General features: G+C 39.9%; 1 protein-coding gene and 1 long non-coding RNA gene across 2 annotated transcripts; both read left to right on the forward strand.

The window, feature by feature from the left end:
- The first annotated feature begins 173 nt into the window (after positions 1-173).
- On the forward strand, positions 174-12,788 carry gal3st1b (galactose-3-O-sulfotransferase 1b). Its single transcript, XM_056466820.1, has 3 exons — positions 174-361; positions 6,825-6,966; positions 9,709-12,788. The coding sequence occupies exons 2-3, from the start codon at positions 6,857-6,859 to the stop codon at positions 10,853-10,855; spliced, it is 1,257 nt and encodes a 418-aa protein (XP_056322795.1). The 5' UTR covers positions 174-361; positions 6,825-6,856; the 3' UTR covers positions 10,856-12,788.
- Positions 12,789-16,599: 3,811 nt separating this feature from the next.
- Positions 16,600-25,207, forward strand: LOC130235888 (uncharacterized). The gene is made up of 3 exons (XR_008838426.1): positions 16,600-16,863; positions 20,995-21,043; positions 21,135-25,207. It is a non-coding gene; the product is annotated as an uncharacterized LOC130235888 (long non-coding RNA).
- The last annotated feature ends 834 nt before the right edge of the window (positions 25,208-26,041 follow it).

Consider the following 26,041-nt stretch of genomic DNA (forward strand, 5'->3'; position numbering starts at 1 on the left):
TCCCCTACAAATTCAGGAACAGAGATCAAGGTCAGGCTCAGCTTTTCACCCAGATCCATTAGGTGTGACCTTCCACCGCTTTATACATACAGAAACTGAACTACCTCCAGACATCGGACACTATAACAGATCCCGCCCCATTCAAGGAAAAGTGAAGTGTGTGTTTCTCTCGCACTCGTAGGACAGGTTCCCATGAATGGTGGACGTGAATGAGGAGACATGAATGCTGTAGGCATGAATGCAGATGTCCGTCATTTTAATGGATGTCTATACGGCACTGGAATGAGCATGTCAGACAAGGCAGAAGATTTGGGGATATTTACTGTGGTAATGCAGTACCGCTTTAACAAAAACTGATCAGGTAGGCATTCACTGCTTAAATCTGTCTAGTTAATACAGCGTTCATATAATAAATACAAGAATACACTTATGAGCTTTTGTCTTGTTTCTAGTCCAGATATCTAAAAATTCCTAAATCAAGAAGCTTTTTCTAGATGACAGTATTTGATTTCAGAAATCAAGACAACAAACTTTTGATTTCAGAAATCATGAGTCAAAATCAAGCTAAATAATCATATGTCAAAAGGAAAAGCAAGATTATTTTGCTTGCTACGTTGCCAGATTATTGTGCTAGTATTAATGGGAAACTCACTTCATTTGGATTAATTATTTCTGAAAACAAACCAACATTTTTAACCTGTCCAAAAATGCTAAATATTTAGATATCTGAACTAGAGATGAGTCCAAAACAGATTTTTTGCAGTGTATTTCATCATATGATCACAGGTTAAATCATTTTGCCTGCTCCGTTGCCAGATTATTGTGCTATATTAATGGGAAACTCACTTCATTTGGATTAATTATATCTGAAAACAAACCAACATTTTTAACCTGTCCAAAAATGCTAAATATTTAGATATCTGAACTAGAGATGAGCCCAAAACAGATTTTTTGCAGTGTATTTCATCATATGATCACAGGTTAAATCAACATTATTGAAGAAAGTGTTTTATTTAACCGCACGTCTGATTTGTCTTGCTATTCAGCTATTCATGACTAAAACAGATTAATATCCGGTCATATATATGATTTTACGAACTTTACGATTCTTTAAATTCGTAGAAAATGCTAAGATGGTTTTAGTTTACGCTTTGATTTAAGTATATACTTATTACTAATACTTGTTATGCTTTACTGGCATCATGTAACATATATATGATAGTACTGTTATTTAAAGATGGCTGAAATGTTTTGCTGGAGATTAAGGCTAAACTTTGAAACAAGAGTTGTACTTACAAACACTGGCATACGCCTGTTTGGGGTGTAAACACAAAGTAAGAAACAGTTTCCATACAAACTATAGTTCCTAAAAACACCTTTCTACAAATGTTAGAGTGTTACTTCACGCTTTAAAAACATAAATCAATTGTTACTCATAAAATATTCATGATTATGCTACTTATAAATGTCCCTAAGGTGGCTCCTGTAATGCAATAATGCTCAAATTCCCATTCTGAAATGCTAACTTTATTTTGTTTTCAGTTTATTTATTGCATTGTTTTATACTTTATTTAATATATGTGAAGATTTGAGTTCATTTGTTGTAAATCACAAGGTTTTATTAATGTTTTATGTAAAATACATAAGACTTTATGTACAGTATGTCACTCACGTCCTTCCAGTAATCTGATCTTAAAGTTTCTTCTATATTTTTACCAGTGAGTACTTTCTCCTCTGCCAGCTGATCGAGTATAAAGATATGAGCTTATAGACTTCAGAAAGGAGTCCAGCTCTACTGAGCCACTGCTTATTTAGGAGCATGTAAGCTATACAGGGTGTGTGCTATATTTATAATACAGTCATATTGTAAATGGAGTTTTAAAAGCGGCGAGTTGATTTTATTAGCTCTACTAGTGTAACTGCATTTTTTCAGTAGCTCACAATGCAGATTTTCCAGTAGTACACTACCTTATCCAGCAAATAGTGGTGCAGCTTGAGAATAGATAAAGTATATTCTGTGAAAATAGTGTATTACAGCCATCTACTGGTATATATACACACACACACACACACACACACACACACACACACACACACACACATATATATATATATATATATATATATATATATATATATATATATATATATATATATATATATATATACAGGGTGGGCCATTTATATGGATGCACCTTAATAAAATGAGAGTGGTTAGTGATATTAACGTACTGTTTGTGGCACATTATTATATGTGAGGGGGCTCATGAAAGAATAAACTTACGTTAAAACCAAGCACACCAATGGATTACTCATGAAATTCCCAATAAATTTGATGTGTCACATGACCCTCTTCCTATTGAAAAAACAAAAGTTGAATCCAAGATGGCGACTTCAAAATGGCCACCATGGTCACCACCCATCTTGATAATTTTGCCCCCTTACATATAGTAATGTGCCACAAAGAGGACGTTAATATCACCAACCGTTCCCATTTTATTATGGTGTATCCATATAAATGGCCCACCCTCTATATATATTTATATATATATATATAACTGAAACTTAAAGTTCTGGTTTTAAAGCACAATAATTTATTAGTATGGTGTAGGGCCTCATTTTGCAGCCAATACAGTATCAATTCATTTTGGGAATGACTGACACAAGTCATTCTTCTTCAGAATAGTGCTCAAGTCACTACAATGCTGGTGGAAAAAACCTTTCCTGACGCGCTCCTCCAAAACAGCCCAAAGTGCTCAATAATATGTAGATCTGGTGACTGTGCAGACCATAGAGGATGTTCAACTTCACTTTCATGTTCATCAAACCACTCTGTCACCAGTCTTTCTGTGTGTGATGGTGCGTTATCATCCTGGTACACGTCAATGCCTTCAGGAGACAATGTTTGACCCATTGGGTCACATGGTTCTCCTGAATGGTTGGGTAGTCCTTGGCAGTGACGTACCTATCTAGAACAAGTATTTGGGCTATAGGGAATGCCATGATATTGCAGCCCAAATTATCACTGATCTCCCCTCCACATGCTTCACTCTGGGATTCAACAGTCTGGGTGGTACACTTCTTTGGGGCTTCTCCACACCGTAACTCTCCTGGGTGTGGGAAAGACAGTGAAGGTGGACTCATCAGAGAACAATACATGTTTCACATTGTCCACAGATCAAGATTTCCACTGCTGGCACTGTTGAAACTGATGTTTTGGCATTGGCAGGAGCAACTAAAGGTTTGGCTATAGCAGCCGGCCATGTACACAGACGAACAGTCTTGGTGGAAACAGGAGAGTTGAGATGCACATTTGAGCAGCTGTGATGTTATGTTTTTTGGATAAAACTGGGGACGTCTCTTTCAGACAGTTTCTTATCGCGTCCACAGTTACTCCTGTTGGATGTGGTTCTTCTTCTTGGTGGTTTGCTAACATTAGCCTGGATATTGTGGTTCTTGATCATCACACAGACTTGCTGTCTTGGCCACAGATGCTTCAGCAAGACGCGCATCAACAATCTGGCCTTTTTTGACTCGGATATGTCACTCACAGTGTTGTGCATTGCAATACTTAAAGCTGTATTATTATTCTGCTAATTAAACCTTCACAAGCCTGCTCTTACTTGTGGAATGTGCAATCAATGAACATACACAATTCACAATGACATATAAAAGACCATGTCCACACTAGTTAGTTTAAAACGCATATTTTTCTCTTCTGTCTTCACCAAGATGGCATTTTTTGGAAATCAAAAACGTATCTGTTTGAAAACAGTGGATAAATTTGAAAACACTGTCTTCATGTTGCAATGTGGACTGAAAATGGAGGCTTTAGAAAATTATGATGGATTTTAGTCATGTGGCACAGTCATATGACCAATTCAGTTAACATGGTGGACGACATTGTAAAGCAGATGTTTTGGATGTATTGACAGATTTATTAAGGGTGCACTCACACTATGCTATTCGAATGCTATACGATTCCTAGTTGGTTTTCTGCTCTGAATTGGGCGTGGTTCAGTTGGCCGGCCCATGCCCAACTGAAAGAGGTGCGCCAGAGCCTGGGTCAATTGGGTTTTGTCGCAGTACGCTTGTAGTGTGAATGCAAACCGTCACTTTTAAGGGACTGTTTCATATGGATTTATTAATCATTCTTACTGTTCAATGAACGTGAACTGTCATAGTTTATTAAAGACGCAAACCCATCACTGCACATCAGCTGCACCTTCAGAAAACCTCCTAATACCTGCAGCACGAGGAATTTTATGATCATGAGTGTCAAAAGTTTGGATCTGCACAGCATAATATTTGACTGCGTTTCACTGCATCCCAAATGACTAAACTATATAGCTAAAGCAATCGCCATGGTGCTGAGCGAGAGCGCTTCTCTTGCAGTGTGAGTACAGGCTGTCGGGAGAGAGGGGAGGGGGGACAATCGTGCTTCAGCACGGATCAAGGCAACTGTACCTAGTGTGAGTACACCCTAAAGATCAATGTCAGTTTGTACAAACTTATCTGGATTATATTACATCTGTAGATGTAGTTTAATCAGTGAGTAGGTGTTAATGAGGAACTTTTTAAGTGAAGTATTTAATTCTTCACTCATTTATTTTCCTTATTATCCTATAGTCCCTTATTTATCAGGTGTAACCACAGCGGAATGAATCACCAACTATTCCAGCAGATGGTTTACACAGCGGATGCCCTTCCGGCCGCAACCCAGTACTGGGAAAAACCCATACACACTTATTCACACACTCAAACACTACGGCCAATTTAGTTTATCAATTCACCTATAGCGCATGTGTTTGGACTGTGGGGGAAACCGGAGCACCTGGAGGAAACCTACGGCAACACGGGGAGAACATGCAAACTCCACACAGAAACGCCAACTGGCCCAGCTGGGACTCGAACCAGCGACTTTCTTGTTGTGAGGTGACAGTACTAACTACTGAGCCACCGTGTCACCCCATGTTTAATTATTAAAATAACTAAATACAATTATGATGTCAAAGTTTTTTTTCACACAGTTCTCGAATTTCTCAAACAGTCTTAACACACACACACACACACACACACACACACACATCACATAAGTAGGGGCTAATCACTGTGGTTGAAGATCCAATTGCAGCTTTATTTTCATTCCCAAAGGTAATCATGTTTATGACAAGCAAAGCAGCAGGACAAAACTTCTAAGCAAAACTAGACAAACACTTTAAAGAGGCAAGGAAACAACACAAACAGACGAGCCAACAGGACTGCAAAGCAAAATCTGGCCACACAAGAGGCTTAAGTACACACAAAACTAAACAGGTTAATGATACACAGCTCATTACAATGACTCAAACCAAATGAGTAAAGGATCTGGGGATCTGAAATCCAAAAGACAAACAAATATGTAAGACGTAGTGCCCTCTAATGTCCATCATGAGCACTGCTGCCTTTGGATATATATATATATATATATATATATATATATATATATATATATATATATATATATATATATATATATATATATATATATAGCAACAACCAGCACATAAGCACATAAGCAACAACCTTGCTGCTTCACAAAACACTATAGCAAATATACTTTATTAGGTACACCTGTCCAACTGCTCTTTAACGCAAATTTCTAATCGGCCAATCATATGGCAGACGATCTACTGCAGTTCAAAGCGAGCATCAGAATGGGGAAGAAAGGGGATTTAAGTGACTTTCTACGTGACATGGTTGCGGGTGCCAGACGGGCTGGTCTGTGTATTTCAGAAACTGCTGATCTACTGGGATTTTCACGCACAACCATCTCTAGGGTTTACAGAGAATGGTCCAACAAAGAGGAAATATCCAGTGAGTGCCAGTTCTGTGGGCGCAAATGCCTTGTTGATGCCAGAGGTCAGAGGAGAATGGCCAGGCTGGTTTCAGCCGATAGAAAGGCAACAGTAACTCAAATAAGCACTCGTTACAACCGAGGTCTGCAGAAGAGCATCTCTGAACACACAACACGTCCAACCTTGAGGCGGATGGGCTACAGCAGCAGAAGACCACACCGGGTGCCACTCTTGTCAGCTAAGAACAGGAAACTGAGGCTACAATTCACACAGGCTCACCAAAACTGGACAATAGAAGATTGGAGAAACGTTGCCTGGTCTGATGAGTCTCCATTTCTGCTGCCACATTCGGATGCTCGGCTCAGAATTTTGGCGTCAACAACATGAAAGCATGGATCCATCCTGCCTTGTATTAACGATTCAGGCTGGTGGTGGTGGTGTAATGGTGTGGGGGAGATTTTCTTGGCACACTTTGGGCCCATTAGTACCAATTGAGCATCGTGTCAACGCCACAGCCTACCTGAGTATTGTTGCTGACCATATATATATATATATATATATATATATATATATATATATATATATATATATATGAACCATTAACTATTCTGGCATATCACATATTCTGGTTTTACACACCGGATGGCCTTCCAACCCAGCACCATATTCTCCTCCAATGAGCCTGCAGAGGACTTGTTAAATTAGGCTTTGCACGTGTACCCCGCAAAACCCCAAACCCCTGCGCCTCATCACACACAGAGATAGACAGACAGTGAGGGAATTTGTTTTGCAAATCATTTCCTCTAAACACATTTCCAGTGAGCAAATATGTGATAAAGGCATCATGATGCATGACCAATCACTGAAGAACTGGTTTGACAAATTGGCAGTCAGTCAAAGGGTAATCAGTCATATCAGACTAGTCTCAGTGGTTTAAACAGCCAGCCACTAAGTGCTCTCATTTGTTTGTATACAATTGCATTTTAGGGAGAGCAAGAGAGTGTGGGAGAGTGGATCAGATGGGGACCCGAGCCAAACGACGGACGCAGAAGTTGTTTTTGGGAGCTTTTGTGATTTGCATCATGGGTTTCTACTCCTATACTGCACCGACCCTCCTGGCAACACACAGGTATGCAGACAAAACACACATATATATATTATATATATATAGTCAACATTTGAAGTGGATCACCACCTTAGTCCTAAAACTATTGAACAACACCAATTCTTGCTTGTATTAGGACAGATTTGGAAAATGTTATAGTCAGTGGTGGAAAGACTCCTGAAAAATCATACTCAAGTAAAAGTACCATCACCTGCCTAAAAATGTAGTGCGAGTAAAAATATCTGTTGTAAATATTACTCAAAGTAAGTCCAAACACATGCGCTATAGGTGAATTGGCCGTAGTGTATGAGTGTGTGTGGGTGTTTCCCAATACTGGGTTGTAGCTGGAAAGGTATCTGCTGTGTAAAACTTACGCTGAAATAGTTGGCGGTTCATTCCACTGTGGTGACCGACCCCTGATATGAATGAAAATGAAAACGAATGAATGAAAATCAGCTGAGGTTGCCAGAAATGGAGTGTAGAAAATGCTGCCACAATGTCTCCAGTATTACCGGCTTGTATCAACATGTTTTTCATTAAATGAAGTAATTTTCCATCCTGGAACTGAATCTGCTCTTTACCTATATGCTGATGATAACCATCATGACAAGACAGGTGTTGATACAGAAAACCTCATGATGAATCAGCGCTTACTGAAAGTTGCTTAATCATAAAATATGAACAAATCCCACGATCAGCGTTAGGTAACACAAATGACACTGAAATACTGCAGCTAATGTTAAATAATGAAGTTGGAATGTACAAAATGTCAGAGTGTACAAAACAAACCAAATGTCATCGGCTGTGATGTCACACTGTGATTGTCTGGATATTTACTCTAGTATTTCAATGTAAATGACAGGATTTTGCATGAAACCCATACATTTATCAATGTCATTTTTTCAGTTTATGCTGGAATAAGCTACAACTTACACTGAAGGCAAAATTATTTTAAAGGGCACCTAGTTTACCTCTTTTTTTCTGATGTAATATTAATATTCTGGTTGTTCTGAGTGTGCCAGTTTAGGTTCAGTTTAAAACACAATTCAGATTTGTTTATTATAATGTGTTAAAAAGTGTCATGTTGGGGGCGTGTCCACAGCTCGCTGATTTATGGGTGTGTTGCTTCACATGTAAATTAGTTTCGGCTTCCCGCCAACGTAACAAGGGGGCGGAGCCATGAGCTCACCTGCTCTGTGTTTGCAACAGAGTCTGACAGGCAGACAGAGAAGGAGTGAGAGGATCACCATTCAGTCGTACATGTACGACTCGGACACAGACCAAGCAGAGAGTACAAAATTATTTGTGTCTTTGTACAGTTTTACAGCCAACTGTGTGCTAGTTTCAAGTGCCGAGCTTGTACACAGAAACTAATAACCACGCACACTGAATTAACTTTGACTGAGGCACCGGATGCGCCGCTCGAAGCCGCGACACGGCACACCAGACACTCTCTGTGGCGCGGCAGAAACATGAAGTGTCCCGAATCATCGCGCCACGCATTTTTGAATTCTAATCATAGGTTTCTGCAGCGGTCCGCGGCGCCCAGCCGTCGACTTGAGTGTATCCTGATAGAAACCGATGTTTAGATCTCTAAAACGCATGCTAGTTAAGATCACAGGGAGCTTCTGGGATCGCGAGAAATGCAAACGGCTGAAGTATAAGGTAGACTCAATGAGAAGTACACATGTTTGCAAACCTACCTAAAGATACAACCAATAATTCCCATTAGAGCGATAATGTGGAGAATATTGATCTTGTGTTGAGCCCAATGAGCCTCGCATCTAAAAATAGAGCTAGCGTGTTCCTTTAGTGATATCGCTTCGACTCACGCTGAAAATGGCGGACGTGAATCAACAAACTGAGGATATGAATCAATATTGGTGGGCGGGGGGACCGCTCTCCTATGTAAAGTTGCGGTCGATTTGAAAACAGCTCCAATTGGTCCACCGTTTTTATGTTGTTAAATTGAAAAAAAAGCACTGGGTGTGCTTATATCACCAAAATATGACGCTCTATACACCATACATGCACATATGGCTGTCCAAACAGCTTGAAAAGTAGATTTTTTACCATAGGTGCACTTTAATAATAATCATCGTTCAAATTGTTTCAAATATTTCCCAAGTGCTGTTCAACAGAACAAATGCATTCTTTCACAGTATGTCCTATAATATTTTAACAGGAGCAAGTTTTCTTTCTTTATTTCTTTTTGTTTGGCTGGCATTCTGTGGAGGGTGCTTGGGGAGTATGGGGTCAGAGGCGCTCTGTTAAGGGCCGTCTTGTCCCTGTATGAACAGAGTAGGAATCTGGTTCGGATTGTCGGCAATAAGTCAGACTTGTTTCCAGTGCATGTTGGACTCCGGCAGGGCTGCCCCTTGTCACCAATTTTGTTCATAATTTATTTTTACGGACAGAATTTTAAGGTGCAGCCTTGGGCTGGAGGGGGTCCGGTTCGGGAACCACTGGATTTCATCTCTGTTATTCGCAGACGATGTTCTTCAGTTGGCTCCATTGAACATGGACCTTCAGCATGCACTGGGGCGGTTTGCTGCCGAGTGTGACGCGGATGAGAGGGAAGTTAAGCTATATGTTTTTAGATAGTCTACAGACCAAACCATCGTAATACAATAACTTGCCTATTTACCCTAACCTGCCTAGTTAACCCAATTAACCTAGTTAAGCCTTTAAATGTTACATAAATGTGTTTTTGTCTTCAAAACCAAGGTCAGAGATTGTGTTTCTGTTTCATTTCTCTGTCTTCAGTGTTTCTCTGGCTCCATGTGCACCAAACAGCGACACGTGGAACGGTTCCCGGAGAACTCTTCAAGAGCACAGGTCCTGCACACCTAAAGTCAATCTGATGTTCATGAAGACCCACAAAACGGCCAGCAGCACTCTCATGAACATCCTCCTGCGCTTCGGAGAAAAGCACCAGCTGAAATTCGCCCTCCCCGACGGCCGCAACGACTTCTTCTACCCCTCCAGCTTCTTCCGAACTCAAGTAAAGAGCTACCAGCCGGGCATGTGCTATAACATCGTCTGCAATCACATGCGTTTCAATGCACCAGAAGTGGAGAAGCTCCTCCCAGCGGACGCCTTTTTCTTCACCATCCTACGAGATCCCGCAGAGCTTTTTGAGTCGTCCTTTCACTACTACAAAGGCTACATCCCGCAGACATGGAGAATCCCAGGAGAAAACCAATTTAAGGAATTCCTCCGCAATCCAAACCAATACTTCAACCCGACGGGAATTAACGCTTTCTACCTCAAGAATCTTCAGTTTTTCGACTTTGGCTTTGAGAATAATCTAAAGTCTGATGATCCGAGAGTTCGACAGGGCATCGAGTACATTGAAAAGCGCTTTCAGCTGGTGTTGATCTCCGATTATTTCGAGGAGTCGCTCATCCTGCTGAAAGACGCTTTGCGCTGGCAGATGGACGACTTGATGTTTTTCAAGCTCAACGCTAGAAGTGTTTCGTCTGTATCTCCTATGAGCCCGGAGCTGAGGACTCAAGCTCGCCAATGGAACGGCGCAGACTGGCAGCTTTACCAGCACTTCAACAACACTTTCTGGGCGCGTGTGGAGGCGTATGGGAAAAGGCGGATGGAGGAGCATGTGAAGGAGCTGCGCAGGAGAAACGCGGAGATGGAGGCGATCTGCATTGATGGAGGAAGAGCTGTGGAGGCTAAAGACATCACGGACACACACATGAAGCCCTGGCAGCCGCTCGGGAAGGCCTCGATATTGGGCTACAACCTGAGGACCGACATTGACCAGCACTACCAGGAGCTCTGCAGGAAAATGCTGACCCCGGAGATTCAGTATTTGACTAATTTAGGAGTCAGTCTGTGGGTCACGCGACTGTGGGGATGGTTTAAGGATAGTGTTGTGCAGTTCGGGTTGAGCTAGGTTTATATACAAGATGTTTATATTCGTAATGAATGTGGCTTTGAGTGGTCATTTGTGGTGTTATATATATATATATATATATACAACTGTTCTGTCTGTTTCTTGAATCTGATTGGCTGATAGACATGTGATATTCTGCCAGTAACAGCACTCGACCAGCCTCTTCACCTTTCACCCTTGTGTATTACTCCACCCACATACAGCAACAAGCAGAGGACACTCTACAGTTTGACAAATATTGCAGCTGTTGGACAACGTAATGTATTTTTGAGGCCTTTTAGTCGAGAATGTAGTCATTTAGATTGCAACTATGCAGTTTATTTATAAGGATAGTGCCTGTTTCAAATATTTATTTGTATAGCGCTTTTACAATGTAGATTGTGTCAAAGCAGCTTCACATAAAAGATCATAGTGAATTAAAGCAGTGTCCGTCCAGTTTTCAGAGTTTAAGTTCAGTTCAGTTTAGCTCAGTCCAGTGTGGTTTAATATTCACAGCTGAGAGTCCAAACACTGAAGAGCAAATTTATCGATGCGCAGCTCTATAGATCCTGAAGCATGCAAGCCAGTGGCAACAGCGGAAAAAAATACCAATTGGCGAAAGTGAAGATTTAAAAAAAATCTCGAGAAACCAGGCTCAATTGTGCACGACCATTTCTCCACTGGCCAAACGTCTTGTCCAGAGCTGCAGTCTGGGTGCTGGAGGCTGGAGAACGCTGGACGTCACCGAGACTCGTCTGTCCCTGGAGCGTCACAGGAATCAGTCTCATGCTTTCCACTCCTCCATGACCACCACAGTAGCTGCTCAGGATACGGCCTGGTCCAGGATTATGGAAACCTTGGGATCGTCTCGTCGCTGGTCTTGGATCGCATCAGTGGCGCTGCATAGTCTCTGAGGGCCTCGGGATGAGTATCCCCAGGTGGAAATAGAGAATAAAGAGAATAATTAGCGTAGCTGCTAGTGTATATAAACGAGATGCAGAAACCTGCGTGGAGCACATTCATGTATCACACTAAGTGATGCACTGAGTGTATGCTTTACTAAAAAGAAAGGTCTTTAATCTAGTTTTGAACTGAGAGAGTGTGTCTGAGCTTCGGACATTATCAGGAAGGCTATTCCAGAGTTTAGGAGCCATACATGTGAAGGCTCGACCTCCTTTACTTGACTTTGCTATTCTAGGTACTACCAGAAGCCCTGAGTTTTGAGATCTTAAAGAGTGGGTTGGATTGTAGCGAGACAGAAGGTTGGTTAGATAAACAGGAGCTAGATTATAAACAGCCGCTAGATTATAAACTGGAGCTAAACTTCTGAGAGACCGCACGTCAGCGGCCATTATACTGTCATTGAGCTAAGACTGATGACGTTGTTCATCCACAAGGTGGCAACAGAGACAGTATAATAAGACTAATTTCTGTCATAAAGTGTATTAATTTAATAAACCAATGCAAATTAATACATGTCTTTACCTGAGAAATGTGACTTGGTTTGGTTTGTTTATTGTTTCAGCTGATCATTGATTGTTTTATCTAAATATGCATAGTAGTAACTTCAGCTGTCCTTCAATTAATTTGAACCTCATGCTCTTTGCTGTGCTCTCATTGGACAGAATCACATCCTTCTTCACTAAATGGGTGGGGCTAAAGTGTCATATAATTTTCCTAATATGGCATGTGCGATAGGGTTAAATTAGGGTAAACTGTTGTTGAAGAGGGCGACATGGTGGCTCAATGTCACCTCACAGCAAGAAGGTTGCTGGTTCGAGTCCCAGCTGGTTCAGTTGGCATTTCTGTTTGCATGTTCTCCCCGTGTTGGTGTGGGTTTCCTCCGGGTGCTCCGGTTTCCCCCACAGTCCAAACACATGCGCAATAGGTGAATCGAATCGACTAAATTTGCTGTAGTGCATGTGTGTGTGAATGAGTGTGTATGGGTGTTTCCCGGTACTGGATTGCAGCTGGAAGGACATCCACTGCATAAAAAATATGCTGGAATAGTTGGTGGTTTATTCCACTGTGGCGACCCCTGATGAATGTTTGTTAAAGAGATGGCATGGTCATAAAAATGGAAAAATCCCATTTGTAAGTGTTTACTTGACATATATGTTAAAATGAACAAATATTAAAATAGTTAAGAAAAAAAATTATTAAAAATTGCATGAGCGGATTTTTTAAAAATATTTATTTCAGATAATGTATCTTTTCTAACATATCTAAAAGACTAGATGTCATAGAATTTAAAAGGATTTAAAACACCCTAACATGTGAATGCATTTCAATGGGAGATTCAGTGTTCTGGGCCACCGAGCGCCCTCACTGCGCTCTTTTGTGATATTGGACAAGGGTTGCCAGATATTCTCAACAAAATTAATGCAATGGCCAATCAAAACTCTTCCAAAATTACCTATTGCCCAATCAAGACCGCTCTCAACAAGAACGCGGTTGCTATGAGGGAATGATGCACAAAATAGAAAGCCCCGCCCCCTACTCAATATTCTGTTTGTTTAGGAAGGACATCAACAGCAACATCCGAATCATTTATTCTTCAAAGGGATCGTTCACCCCAAAATGAAAATTTACTCTCCTGCAAGTGTTTCCAAACCTTTATAAGTTTCTGTTGAACACAACATAAGATATTTCAAAGAAAGTTGAAAACCTTTAAAGTACACATGACGTATCTCTAGTTTGTGGTAAACAATTCATCTGTGCGTCATTAAGAAAAAAGCAGTTTGCACTTGTAATCTAAAATTGAAATCTGAAAATGCACTTCCTGTTTCTTTTTTCAGTTAAATTCTCAGATTAGGTCTGTCTGAGGTATTGGGCGTGGCTAACATACTTAACCACGCCCCCTCCAACTGTCAGCACTATGAAAACAAACAGAAATGGTGAGCAGGAGTCTGTTAGGTTTTATTAACTCTCCTCAAACCCTTTTCCCCATCTTTCTGAATGAAATGCCTACTTTACTACATCCAATAAGCTTGCAGTAAAAAACAGACAAGCCATGCACACTGTTTACTCATTAAATATTCCATTTCTCAGGGAACTGCTTTACAATACGAAAAAAAAAAGCTTCCGGTTCATGCAGACTTTAACATTGACATCCATAGTATAGGAAAAACAAATAATATGGGATTCAATGTTTACATGTTTTTTAGAATTTTTCAAATGATCATTTTCCGTGTTTAAATAAGAATAAAAAAATATATAAAAGTTGACACAAGTAAATGCAGAGTAAGACACGACGAGAGTTGGGTGTAATGCGTTCCACAGTTACATGTTACTGTATTCTAATTACATTTTTGGGAAACGCAGTAATGTGACGAATTACATTTTAAATTTGTGTAATTTGTTTACAGGTACTAAAGTCAGCGTGATTGCGTTACTTACGTTACAAATAGAGTTTTTAGAAGAATAAAAATGCTTTCTTTAAATCACATTTTCTGCTGCAAAAGCATGCACTTTTAAACTGCTGGAGAACGAAAGCTGAAATGGTTGCTGACGAGAGTGTTTGCTTCTTCAAGTGGAAATACAGACATTACTTTAATTTCATTGAGTGTAAAAACAAAAATACTGCTGTGAAATTCAGTCTCTAATGGCCCGTTTCCACTGAGTGGTACGGTACAGTTTGGTTTGGTACGCTTTTATGGCCGTTTCCACTGTCAAAAAGCGTACCGAACCGAACCGTACCGTACCACTTTTTCAGCACCCTATCGAAAGGGTATCAAACACGAGAAAGTGTACCAAAAGGCGGAGCCACACGCGCAGCTGAATGCTATTGGTTTACAGAGATACGTCATTCGCTTACGCAACAAGCCAGAATGAAAAGAAAAAGCCCGCCATGTTTGAAATACACAGCGAGAATTTTTAGCGGAATTATAAATACATATAATAATGAGCCATGGTCGATCTGGGCTCAAACAAACCTTGTCGTCGTCTGGATGAACAGCCACAAAGCCAAGAAGAAGAGCAGATTTACCCTGTGCCCCGTAGTTTTTTACGAGGCAGTCTGAGGCGCGAGCGATTTTGCTTTCTTGCTAGCGCTCGCGCGCGTCTAACATTATATCTGAAATAACACACTTCTTGAGATGATGATAATAACCTGCGCTTGATTATTGACGTGCTTCTGAAACCCGATCCTGTCAGACACTGACAAACGCGAGAGTGAAGCGTGAAGAAACAAAGGAGAAGCCGGAAAAAAAGGAGCACATTATTATTCAGCAAACATGAACAAAATGCCATGATTAACTAACTTATTATCTTCACCTTATGGAATAATATGAACTCAGAGTGACTGAATTACTGTCTAACAGAGGCTACATGTGCTGCTGAAGATTACAGACACAGATGAGAGGTTTTCATTGACTGTAGGCTATATTTTGTGTAGTTTTGAACCTAAATACTGATGAAAATATCTGCTGTGTGTGTTCTTCTGTAGTTGGGAACATATCAGAGACTGTAAGGGGCTGTATGTGTTTATATATGTTCATTTATTTAGTTATTTAATATAATTACAGACGTTGCAGTAGGCTGTTTCACACTGTCATTGATCTGCAGTTATAATCAACTCATGTTCATTGAAAAGTTAGTAATAAACATTTCTACACACGTATTTATGTGTGTAAAGCATCTGTGTTGTGAGAAGTGCTTCTCATATGATATGTAAGTGACCCGTACAGCTTTATTGTAGACATTTCCTCGAGCGAGAATGACGTCGACTGAAACTTTCTGTCGTACACCACGCCCACCAAAAGGGTACTCTTGTTAGTGGAAACGCAAGCCTGATAAAGGTGACCCGTACCAAACCGAACCGTACCGTACCGTACCAGTCAGTGGAAACGAGCCATAAAGAACTTTCGACTGCTTTTAACTCGACCAGCAACTTCTTCAAGCACTTGAATCGAAAGCATTCGACGACAATACTCGTCACCAATAGGACAATGGCACTCAAAAACACGGCGGTTTAACTCAGCCTAAACAGGCCGAATTGGATTTTTGTGCAGGATCGGGAGTGAAGGTATTTTCATAAGTGTAGGTGCTTATGGGTCCGTTCGCATATCATGTCTTTAGTTCGTTATTTCCAATGGAGGTGTGCGGCTTGCGTGCACATATTGGAAGCGCATATTGTGTATGCTTGCTTTCCAGGAACACCCAGATGAAAACCGCAAATCACGTGAAAAGAACTGACCGATCAGCTTACACATTTCGGTAGACTAATTACCTCAGAGAAACACAGAACACCCAAACACTGCAGTGCTTTTACATGCTATGGATGGTTACAGGTATCCAGTTTTCTTCTAAATGTCTTCTTTTGTGTTAAAAAAATGACAAACAGGTTTGAAACAAGTGAATGATGAGAGAATTTTAAGTCTTTTGAATATGTCAAGCTGCTGTGACCAACCCATTGTAATGTTTTCCAGTGAATATTAAACTACTGAAAGAGCTGCAGAATATTTTTTATTCATTATAGGTATAATTTACATGTTTTAAAAGTAACTTTATAGTAATTAGTAATCTGATTACTTTTTACATTAAGTAATTAGTACTGTAATCAGATTACAATCTTTCTGTAGTGATTAGTAATTTGTAATCAGTTACTTTTTTAAAGTAACTCAACCACCACTGATCATGACAGAGTTTCATTTTTGGGTGAACTATCCCTTTAAAATAGTCAATTTCAGCGGACTTGGCAACCCTGGATTTACCACCCAATGCTGCCGCCGCACGCAGAAGGGGCGGAGCCTCACAACCCCGCCCACCGTCGGGTAATCAACGGTCTGTCTGAACCGAACTGCAGTGCAGAGCCGGAATGGGGGGCTTGGCCCCGGTCCAGCACGGTCAAAATTAGCTCTCTGTTGAATTACATGCAGTCAGCCAGTGGAAGAGGCTGAGCTCCAGTCCGGCAGCCTTGTATGGGGAGTCCGAGCCCCGCAAGGCTGCCGCTCGGCTCCGCGTTCGTCCACAGACGCCTTTTCCAGCAGCAACTTCACAGCGACAGGACAAGAACAAAGCCTTTACCAGTAAGTAAACCTTCACACATTCGCCAAAAGTTCAAAAACACACATTCTAGTCGGCTTAGGCTAATAGGGAGTTGTTTAATGCTAGCCAATGAGTCTTTTAGCACTGCTCGAACTGAAGATATTGTGTTTTTCTAACTCCGAAACTGCACACAGCTCACAGAAAGCGAGGAGAGCTGGTGTTAAAACCGAAAAGCAGAAATAACGAAAGTGCCACACTAGATGTGCTGATACATCCCAGCAGCGCCTCCTTTGTTCTGTCTGCTGATGAACAGGAAAGTCTCAACTTGATCTGCTAGATTCAGTTTAATAAACGACAGAAAACTGCTGGAGAGATGAGATCAGGAGCCTACTGCAAGAACTGAATGTACCATTTGTACCCAGACACACACACACAGACTGACTGTATTCCCCCAGTCTGCCACCTACACACACACACACAAGCTTTAAAGCATAAGCTGGGTTATTAAGGTTGGCCATAAGAAACTTCAGCATGTTTTAGCATTGCACTGTTACAGTGAGATGTTGTTAATATTCATTGAGTCCGAGGTGGAAAAAGCAGACATCATTTGCAGTCTTTGGATGCCAGACTCATTTCTCGGTTCATGTTAGGACAAGGTGTCGTTTTCCCCCCCTCTTTCATTTCCACCCCATTCAGCAGAGCCAGAATGCTGCGTCCTCTAAGCAGGAAAACCACATTTCTCCCAAAGATCGGGACTGTCTGGGGAGCTCCAAAGCAGTTGCAATCATGGCACAGTCCTAAATTTAGACACAAAGATGAAGTCATGCATACGGGCATTGGTGGAGACGTGTCTCCTGTGCTGTCACAGTTATTTCAGCATCATGCAGATCCGCTTCTGCAAGCCATGAGAAATGATTAATGTGCCATTTCAGACATTTGATCACAAGACTCATTGCATGAAATTGGTATGCATGCAATTCTGCTTGATTAATGCATGCAGTTATGCTTGATTAATGCATGCAGTTATGCTTAATTTTAGGTTCTCGTTTTATTAAATCAATTATATATTGAGAAAATGTCATATTTATGTGTGTATATGCTAGTGCTCAGCGTAAATGATCTCTCTTTTAAATTAATATTTTCTATAAGATGCTTTACAGTAATATATTTGTGCATATACACCCAAAATTGGAGCTGATCCAATAAAAAACTAAAGCTTATCGTCTAAAAATTAGCACACCCAAATGAATATGTTGGGTGATAATATAAAGTAACATTTTAATAATCTAATAAAATCAAAATAAACATTAAAAATCTCAAATTTAGTTGAGGTTTTGTAGTTTGCATGTTAGTAATTTGTATTTAAATGCATTATATCTATTCTATTCTTATTTTAATGCTCATAACGGTTTAATAAATCATTTTGTTTACAATTATTGGCTGTAATCACTGAGCAATGGATGAAAGTGTACGTTTTCAGAAGTGTTTATGCTGAGCACTGTATATACAAACATCAGCAGACGTCTAATGGGGCAAACAGTGCAGAATAGAGTATGCTTGGCATGTCAGCAGGGGCGTGTTTCCACAAAATCGCTCTGTTCTGCAGCAGGCGGATGGAGGGGTTCATCGGGTTCATGCGCGCTCAGTATGGCGGGATGAGGCGGGGGAAAATGTGACCTCGTTTGACTGGATTTGGAAACGCTCCAAGCTGCAGTCAGGGAAGCGGAATGGGAGGCAGGTGCCTGGCTCCACTATTGCAGCCATGTGCATTTACTTAAGGAAAGAGAAATGAGTGTTGCGTTGTTGTATGTGGCGTTGTGTTTGTGTGAGCGGCCTGGCGGTGGTGCATGTTGCAGGCTTGCACCGAGAATATCAGATAGGTTTTTTTTTTCCGTCATCGTCTGACTCAGCAGGAATGTGGGAGGATGACGCTTCCTTCAGAGCTTTAGAGATTATGACCTGAAATTTATTACACATTATGAATGCGTCTAACAAAATTCTAATATTATTCTGGTTGTGGAAGGGGAAAGGTGAATCCCATTCAGTTTCCACTTATTAATATTGTTTTTATTTAGTAAAAAGTTGAATTAAGCAGGACATTTTGACGTGTTTTTATTGTAAAATTTCATAACTACTCATTTTAAATTATATATATTTGTTTTCTGTTGGATTAAAGGGGACCTATTATGTCCTTTTTTACAAGGTTAAATAAGTCTGATGTCCTTATGAGTGTGTATGTGAAGTTTCAGCTTAAAATACCACACAGATAATGTTTTCTGAAATGGCTCCTTTCAGGCTTTGATCCTAATAGTGTGACGTTTTGGTTACTGTCGCTTTAAATTCAAATGAGATTGAACTCTTTAAAAGTAGGCGGAGCTACAGATGCCCACATGTCAGCAGAGCTGCAGGCTCAAAAACAAGTCTAACATCCTATGCTAATGAGGGAGAGACGGTCACTAGTGGGCGGGGCTTTCCCCCTCTGATGACGCGTACAGAGGGAGAATGTCAATCAAAGTGATCCTGCAGACTGTTTACATCAAGTGTGATTATAACAAATAAAATGAAAACATTTTTATCATTAGAAGCTGGTTATATCCATAGACTGCTGCCGCACAACTGCGTTTAAACCCCTTATAAAAGTGATTAGGTCCCCTTTAAAGTACTGTGCCTTTTTATTTTCTTTATTGAAATAACCAGCGGGCTTTAGAGTTGACTTGTTAGAGGTCATTCAGTGTGACAGGATCAAGAAATAATAATAATAATAAGCTTAAATATTTGATAATTTCAACTTTTCTTCATGGTGTGGTAACCCAAGTTACAAAACCACATTTTATCTCAAAGTTTAATATAAGGTGTCTTATTTATCTTAAGTTTGGTCTTTTAGGGTGATGTGTTTGACTTCCAGTGTAATGCATACTTACTGACTTCATTGTTTTAGTTGATACAAACACATTATCTAGTCATTTTAGCTTGCATTAATCAAATTGTATCGCTGTAGAGATAACAAATTCAGCATTTTAATCATATATATGAATATATATATATATATATATATATATATATATATATATATATATATATATATATATATATATATATATATATATATATATATATATATATATATATATATATATATATAAAAATTTATCTTGTATGAGAAAAATAGAAGATTAAAAATTTATATATACTCACCCTTAGGGCCATTTATATCGAAGTTGATATTTAGCCGCACCATGCTGGCGTTTCAAACATCAAATTTTTTACTAGGTGGGTCATTAGTCCAACGCTCAACCCCCAATCTGGAGAACCAGGACATACACACCTACACTATGGACAATTTAGCTTACCCAGTTCACCTATAGCATATGTGTTTAGACTGTGGGGGAAATCAGAGCACCCAGAGGAACCCCACGCCAACACGGGGAGAACATACAAACATCACAGAGAAATGCCAACTGACCCAGCCAGGGCTCAAACCAGAGACCTTCATGTTGTGAGGCCACAGAATATCAATATTTCATTATTCCTCACAGTATCGAAAATGGTATCGAATATTGATATTTGTTTCAAGGTATCATTTCCAAGTCAAATTCCAGTATCATGAAAACACTAACACATACATGCACGCATACATAAATTTCCTATTGAGATCACAACAATGATCAGTTTTTGCTTATTTTTTACTTGGGACTCTAATTTTGAAAATCTCACAGGTTTTAAGGAATACGTAAAGAGTTTTGTGAAGCAGGCAGCCATGCATGACCACAAAGCATCTCATCTCAATTTGTTAGAAAGCATTATACACGGATTATACATGTATTCAGTGCCTCTTTGAATAGGCAAAAGTTCTCCTATGTATCTTTACTTAGTTTAATACTTAGACGTGTGTTTTGTAATGAGGCAGCAAACACATATAGACTGTGGAATGTTAGTGTTTTGTGCACATTTATGCATATAACCTGTGAGAGAGTGAGCATAAGGCACTAACATGAGCTCATTAATATTCATGACCCTTCCAAATATGGTCAATGGCAACAATATCATATTAGGGCCAATTCCTAGGTTTGTAAATAGACTTGTAAAACCATTTTTGGCTAATATAAAAGCGCTTAAATTTTTTAAAACTGGTGATGATATTAAAAACTACACTCTTTCTTTGTCTCCTGCAGGTCCCGTTTTTAGGATGACGCCAACTGGAGCAATGGGCTATCCCATTAGGTAGGTGGATTGGCCTGGTAAACTGAGGGTTTTGATGACCTCACAGCGTCCCGATGGGTGATTTCCATCTATTGTGTGTTCGCTTCCTCAGAGCCGACAGCTGTGTTCCTGAACCCGCCGGAGCATGGAGGAACGTCCACCAGACATCCACATTCCCTCTGTCTGATGCGGGATAAAGAACGGCCCTCGGGGGGGAAACATATTCTCCGTGTATATTATTTTTTATTTCCCAAAATCATGTATATCCTTATTTTGTATGGTTCTGGCGTTCGGTACAGATGAAATATGATGCTGGGGCTCTTCCCTCATCTATGTGATTAATAACATTTAGACAAAACCTGGGACTCTAAGCCTTGATGATATGCTCTTCGGAGGGAACGGCAGTAAAGACACAAAAGCACCTCAAGACAGACCTGACAGACTGGAGCTTCACATGTCTGTGTTTGCAAACTGCGAGGGTCTGGGATCCTCGTGGCGGCGGCAGCAGCACGTCTTCCACTTGTCCACTTCTACTTTGCATGGCTGGACTCTTTCATACCTCTGTAAAAAACCACGAAACAAAAAAAAAATCCACCAATGTTTAACAGTGTTCATGCAGTAATGATGCGATGTGGGAAACACGAGCGGTGTTTTCTTTAGAAGGCCGATTCCGATGTCAGGGTTCCCATAGAAACGGCAATCGATTCTAAAAATGAGCATTTATAGATCTGGAATTGTCATGGAATTTATTAAATTTGCATAAGGAGTCATGAAAAATGTATTAAATTAAAGCAAAGGTCCACGTGAATTAGAAGTTGCTGAAACTTTTGAGCATGTTGATGTACTTCCAACTAAAACGGAATATTGAGTAGGGGGCGGGGCTTCTTTTTTGCGCAGCATTTTCTTGTAGCAAACTAATGGCAAAAGGGGCGTGGCTAAGAATATCGTTTCTGAAGGTGATGTCAACAAAAGAACCGCCAGTCAAAACGCAGAAGCCAAATAATCAGATAGGATTGTTACGATACTGGAATTCGATACCAATCGGTACTGAAATTTTAAAAACGTTAACGTTCCCGCTAACATTTGAACATGTTCTTATTCAGCTCTGATTTGCCGTTCATGTACTCAACAGAAATCACTCTGATTGGCTATGAAGGTCATCAGTTCACCGAACTCAACGCTGTTTACTGAGTGCAACCACAGATACAGGAACACTGGAGCGCTTTAAAGCCGAGATTCATCAGCGATCGCTTGTATGTCAGCTTATAAACAAACCAGCTGATCTTCATGGCTTTAAAACGCTCCAGTGTCCCTGTATCTATGTTTACGCTCAGTAAACAGGTAAACCGATGACCTTCATAGCCAATCACAGTCATTTCTGCTCAGATGTTTGCAGGGAATGGATCTCTGACTAGAAATACCGATTGGTATCGAATTCCAGAATCGTGACAACCCTATGATCAGATTTGATTGAAGATTACCAAAACAAAAAAATTATTGCATGGATTAAATACCCAGCTAGCAAAATAAACATTATAAATTTCGATTTCACACAGACTTTACATTCTGTGGGAACCCTGCAGTATTGAATGTCTTTTTTGTTGCCATTTTTGTTTAGTTCGAAATCTCTAAGAAGTATTTGAAATCAAAACTCGCACCTCTGTTAGTTGATCGGCTGGTGACGTCATTTCACTACCAAAACAGGCACACTGACTCAAGCACTTTAGATGTCCCTCCCAGATCCTCCATTCCTACGTCGTTTTCATCATTAAAACGCATCGACATCAGTCAAAACTCACACCTTACAGTATTTACTAAGGCTAAGAGTCCCCACTTCTCATGCGGTTACTAAAAAAAAGCTACAGAGTTCATCTTTTTTTGATTGGTTGATTTTGTAGGATTTCGCTTCAGTTTAGCTTTTTAATTTTGATCGTTTTTGTTTGCTTTGCCAGTATATTAAAGTGTAATCATGTACGTTGTGCTATAGAAATAGCTGTACAGACGCATTGTTTCCTTGTGGTAAGTGACTGAGATGCTGCCACGGATTTGAGACACTGATGAATGGTGCTATTTTGGACTTTAATCTGCTCCTTGGTAAGGAAGCTCAGATGGGTTTTGTTTTATACTTTCATGTTCGGAAAGGAGGTTGTTGGTTCTTTGTTGTCTGGTTGTCGTAATTCGGATCGGATCGACTTTATTCCCCCCTTGTTGTTTCTGTGTGGCTTTCTCATTGGACAGAAAAAAAAACAGATTTGTTGAAGAGTTGGCGTTTCGTTTTAGTTTCTTTACTTTAAATAAAAAATAATGGTAACACTTTACTGTAAGGTTGCATTAGTTAATGCTAACTTAGTAATTAACGATCAATACATTTATTACAGTATACAGTCTTTGTTAAAATAAAGTCTTTCATTGTTAGTTTTTAACTCGCAGTGCATTAATTAAAAGTGAACGTTGAACTAATATTAAAGGTGCTGTATGTACGTTTATGACTCCCATAATATGTTTGCAGATATTTAACAAACATGCTAAGTGAACATTCAGATATTCTGCTTTGAAAATGTGCGTTACGTGCCAGAACGTCTGTCTTTGTTTCGGTCTTTTAACCCGCCCACTGCCAGTTTAGCCAATTATATTTCAGCGCTCCTGGTTGCCTTGGTGGAAAACCTCATATTTCATTCATTCAGAAAGGCTGTCAAAGTGTGCGTCCGCAACCAAAATGCGACCTCCGGTGGACAGTAGCAGACTCCGAAATGAGATGCAGATTCAGAGTTCCACATGAGGTGGTTATTAATTAGCAAATAATATAAATATTACGAATGTAAACATTAAATGAGCAGGTTACATTGTAACCCCGTGTCCTAACAACACGCAATTTGGCTGTTTGCACCAGACGAAACATGACAGAAACATTTAAATACAGGCATTCAGATGCACAGAATAGTGCACTCGCTGCACTCCAACGAAATGCTTTAGAATCAAATTAAAACGTATTAAACCTGAACTTGTCTTGCACTGAGAGTCAAACTTGCATACTGCACCTTTATTAAACACTGTAACACTAGTATTGATCATTATCCCATGTTAGTAAATCCAACTAATAAGAACCCAATGTAAATTGTGAGCCAAACATTTTCCTCAAAGATGATTATTTGCGAAATTCAGAAATCCAAGACGGTCGGAGCAATCACAAAACTGCAATTAATAACACTATTTACCCTTTAATGTAAAGGTTTAATTCAAGGAGTAGTTACAGTTCCTGGCACTAGTCACTTCGGGCAGTAGCGAACTCGGTCTATAGTAGATCTCATGCATACAAAGCGGGAGCGAAGTTCACGATTTTCGTTCCTTAAATACATCGAGGACGCATCCAGACACTTGAAACATCGCTGCGAAAACACGAAGGACGTCTGTGGTTGCTGTTGTATTCTGCTGCGCACGGTCCCAGGCTGACGGCGGTCTATATAGTGTGTATATAAACCAGGGCAGATTTCTCATCAGCTGTTTCCTACACCAGCTGGGAATGTCTAATACGCATCATCCGTTTAGCGACACCGGGTCCTCCGATGTATTTTCTACCGCAAAAAATGTAGCATCGAAGAAAAAAACAAACAAACCATTGACATCTATAGCAACTGGTTTTCTGAACGAGTTTTAGGATAAACACCAAAAGCTTTCTATTTATTGTTTATTTGTTCGTTTGGGTGATTAATTTAAGTAGCATGATATCGTCACTTGGTATTTGCAGTTTTGTCTTTGCTTCCAGTTCACATACTTTTTAACAATCCTAATTCAAAGACCAACTGGAAAGCCCACATTAGTTTCGTAGTCTTCCATTCATTGTTTATTTCCACTACAATGGGGATCGCCCCAGCTTGCTCTAGTCTTTCCTTAGTGCTTTACGGCATATCGACTGCATGCTCTCGGCTCTTCCTGTTTCCTTTTTTGGTTTCTGATCTGAATAATTCTCCTCTCTCGCGTTTATTTCCTCCATAGGTTACGTATTGCCTACTGTGTTGTAAATAGCCAGTGAATAGCTTGTAGTATGTCGAATTATTCTGTAACAATTGTGTGTATGATTGGTGTACAAAACATGAAGTCTGGCCTGGTCATCTTTATGAAGATGCACTGGCGTTTCATGTCATTTTCGCAACTTATGCTGTAGTTGAATAAATATGCATGCTCATCGCTCTTCGTGGTGGTGTTTGTTATTCTGTAAAAAACTGTAATCCATCAGATCAGGGGTCACCAAACTTGTTCCTGGAGGGCCGGTGTCCTGCAGATTTTAGCTCCAACCCTAATCAAACACACCTGAATGAGCTAATCAAGGTCTTACTAAGTATACTTGAAACACCCAGGCAGGTGTCTTGAGGCAAGTTGGAGCTAAACCCTGCAGGGACACCGGCCCTCCAGGACCGAGATTGGTGACCCCTGCATCAGATTATGCTACCAACACTGTATTTGAATGGTTCTGAGGTTGGTGATAGGGATTAGGTTGGTTATTACAGCATCGTATCACACTACTCCACATTAAAATTTACACTGGTTGCAAAGTCTGATGGGTAGCATATTGCGTCATCAAAATGTGCTACCTACTTAAGCACCAATGCTGTGCGTTTCAGTTTTCTATTTCTTTTAACTTTTATAATAATCAGAAACTGAACTGTAAAAAAAACGTCAAATTAACATAAATAAACAGCAGCTGTGGTTGACAGATTTTTACTGTTTAAAAAACCTTTCAGTTTTCTATTTCTGTGGTTGGCAAAACTTTAGCTTTACAAATACGGTAGGAATGTAACATAAATTTCTACATTTTACGGTAAATAACAGTATTTTATTAATTTATACTCGTACTCCAGTGCTGAGCTTTTCAGGTTTCTATTTCTTTTTAGCTTTTATAATAATCAGAAACTGAACTGCAGTGTAAAAAAACTATGTAAATTACTGTAAATTACTGTAATAAATAAACAGCAGCTGTGGTTGACAGAATTTTACTGTTAAAAAATTGTGAGAATGTAAAAC

The sequence above is a fragment of the Danio aesculapii genome, chromosome 10 (genome assembly GCF_903798145.1).
Source record: "Danio aesculapii chromosome 10, fDanAes4.1, whole genome shotgun sequence".
In the NCBI taxonomy this organism is placed as follows: Eukaryota; Metazoa; Chordata; class Actinopteri; order Cypriniformes; family Danionidae; genus Danio; species Danio aesculapii.

Bases quoted from the DNA above. Each gene is read 5' to 3' on its own strand.
- gal3st1b (XM_056466820.1), top strand. From the start codon at position 6,857: ATGGGGACCCGAGCCAAACGACGGACGCAGAAGTTGTTTTTGGGAGCT. The intron at 6,967-9,708 runs GTATGCAGACAA...CTCTGTCTTCAG, and splicing joins ACCCTCCTGGCAACACACAG to TGTTTCTCTGGCTCCATGTG.